The sequence below is a fragment of the Nematolebias whitei genome, chromosome 7, assembly GCF_014905685.2.
Source record: "Nematolebias whitei isolate Nwh7 chromosome 7, NemWhi1, whole genome shotgun sequence".
Taxonomy (NCBI): Eukaryota; Metazoa; Chordata; class Actinopteri; order Cyprinodontiformes; family Rivulidae; genus Nematolebias; species Nematolebias whitei.
In genome coordinates this window covers 48,632,116-48,634,165 of record NC_056504.1, presented here as the reverse complement: position 1 = coordinate 48,634,165, position 2,050 = coordinate 48,632,116, and the positions used below count along the sequence as shown (strand labels likewise).

At 42.6% G+C, this 2,050-nt stretch overlaps 1 protein-coding gene across 1 annotated transcript in view; it reads right to left on the bottom strand.

The window, feature by feature from the left end:
• The window catches only part of LOC119412684 (protein FAM107B), an 8,258-nt gene extending 6,550 nt beyond the window's left edge, over positions 1 to 1,708 (bottom strand). Inside the window, exon 1 of the mRNA XM_037679720.1 lies at positions 1,524 to 1,708. Coding sequence (XP_037535648.1) covers positions 1,524 to 1,707 — 184 coding nt within the window. The 5' untranslated portion in view covers position 1,708. The remainder of the gene's footprint in view (positions 1 to 1,523) is intronic.
• Positions 1,709 to 2,050: the final 342 nt, after the last annotated feature.

Sequence of the window (2,050 nt, the reverse complement as noted above, 5' to 3'; positions counted from 1 at the left end):
TTATGGAATCTTCCACATCTGAGTGGAACTCTGACGGGCTCACAGCTCATGTGAGTCCACCCGGGAGGTGAGTGTGCTGTTGGACGAAGTACCATCACTACTCCGGACGTTTCTCTGCTATCCTACGGAGACGCTGAAATGGTAATGTTGAAAGAGAACTCTACACCGAAGCTGAGATATCTTCTGCAAGGTAAAGGGTCGATTTCCACTACCGAAGTGTACCGAGGGTGAGCTGGGTTCGGATGGAGGGTGCCGTTCGTTATCAACACATTTTCCCTCACACATCCATCTCTCTCCATTTAAACTTCATTTTCCCATCTTTAAACTTCTATCTTGCCAGTAATTAGGTGCAGATATCTTCAGAAATGTCTGTTGGTTTCAAAAGCTGCAAAAGATAATCATGGCCGCATGATTTTCTCATGCAAGGGTCATTAATTAAGCTGTGTTATTGTAATCAATTTTGCCAATTAATGTAAGTGTGTGATGTGTTTTAAATCGTTTCTAATTAAACGACTCACTGTTGTGGTGGGTCAAAGATAAAACACGTCTCTGTCCACATTTAATATTCAAAACACGATATTACTCAGTCCAGAAAAATGAAAGAATCTGTTTAAATTATGGATAATATCACCACCACCAAGGTGCTCCACAGAACAACACAGGAAGTCCTTCAAACTTTTCAACTCCTCCCCCTTTCTGCACATTGGACAATAAAATGTATCCTGCACCACAATAAACACTTTACTGCTTCTGTCTGCGCCTGTTTAGACCTTAATTGTTGTTATTTTTTATATTCTGTTATTTTTATATCTTGTGTGATTCCTTGTGTCTGTTCCTTTGTATTGAAAATCTGGCACAACAATTTCCTGGGATCAGTAAAGTTCTTATCTTTATCATGCCATGAACCTCTTTGTTGACAAACCCGGTTCTGACCCAATGGACGCATCTGACCTCATTTTAGTTTCGGTGAGGTGTTCAGGCGCCCTCAGATTTCAAAAGGAGAAGGTTGTATATCGACCTGAACAGAACCGAAACTCAAACTGTGACCCGATTATAGGCTGAAGAGGACTGTCTGACAAAACCAGAACCTGGACAAAACTATGTAGTCAGAACCATAGACCCAAATAGAATAAGTCAGAACCAGAGACCCCAAAAATCTTTAAACAACATTGATGGCACCTCCTGCAAGTGTTAGTCAGTTCTGGACGCCTGCAATGACCCGTCAGAACTGACCAGCTGTTTAAACACACTGGATAGAAACCTGACCTTTGAAATGCTGTCACATCCCGACAGAAAGGTTCTGGTACTGGCCCATTTCAACGACAACAGATTTAACCCTAAAGACCAAAAATACAGAACCAATCAAGTTTGTCTTGTTCAAACCAGTACAAAACCACAAAACAGGCCCAAACCAGAACTGATCAGTTATTTAATATCAAACCAAACATTAGAACTCCACAGAATCAACTGGAAACTCCAAAAATATATTTTCAGCCTGAATCATTCAGTAAGATTCGTCTTACCAAACTTCAGCTTCTCCTCCCTGCCTAAGGGGGCCTGTGGGGGTCTGCTGACCATCCTCTGGTCCATGAGGTACAACTCAGTGGGTCTGACCCAGTTTTGAGTTGATCTGACTTGGATATGCTGTGGTCTGACACCCTGTCCTCCAGTCCAGAGAACTATGTGGTCTCCTCCTGATTCAACCATGTCGAGTGAAAAAATGGTCACAAGATCCTGAGCCAAACCCGCCAGCCCCCTACCCCTCCTACCCCACCTCCTACCCTCTCTTTGTGCTGCAGCGTCTCCCCACACTGCTCTCAGGATTTTCCCACGCTGCTTCACTTCTTTCATCAGTTCCAACAGTTTCTAATTAAATCACAACAACAATCAGAGTAAAGTTACATTCAGGACCGGATGATGGTGCTAAAGACTTTACCATAAACAGAACCTGCAGGAACTAAAGTCTCCAGGAACTTAACCTACAGGAACTAAAGTCTACAGAAACTAAACCTACAGGAACAGTCTACAGGAATTAAAGCTATATATAGCC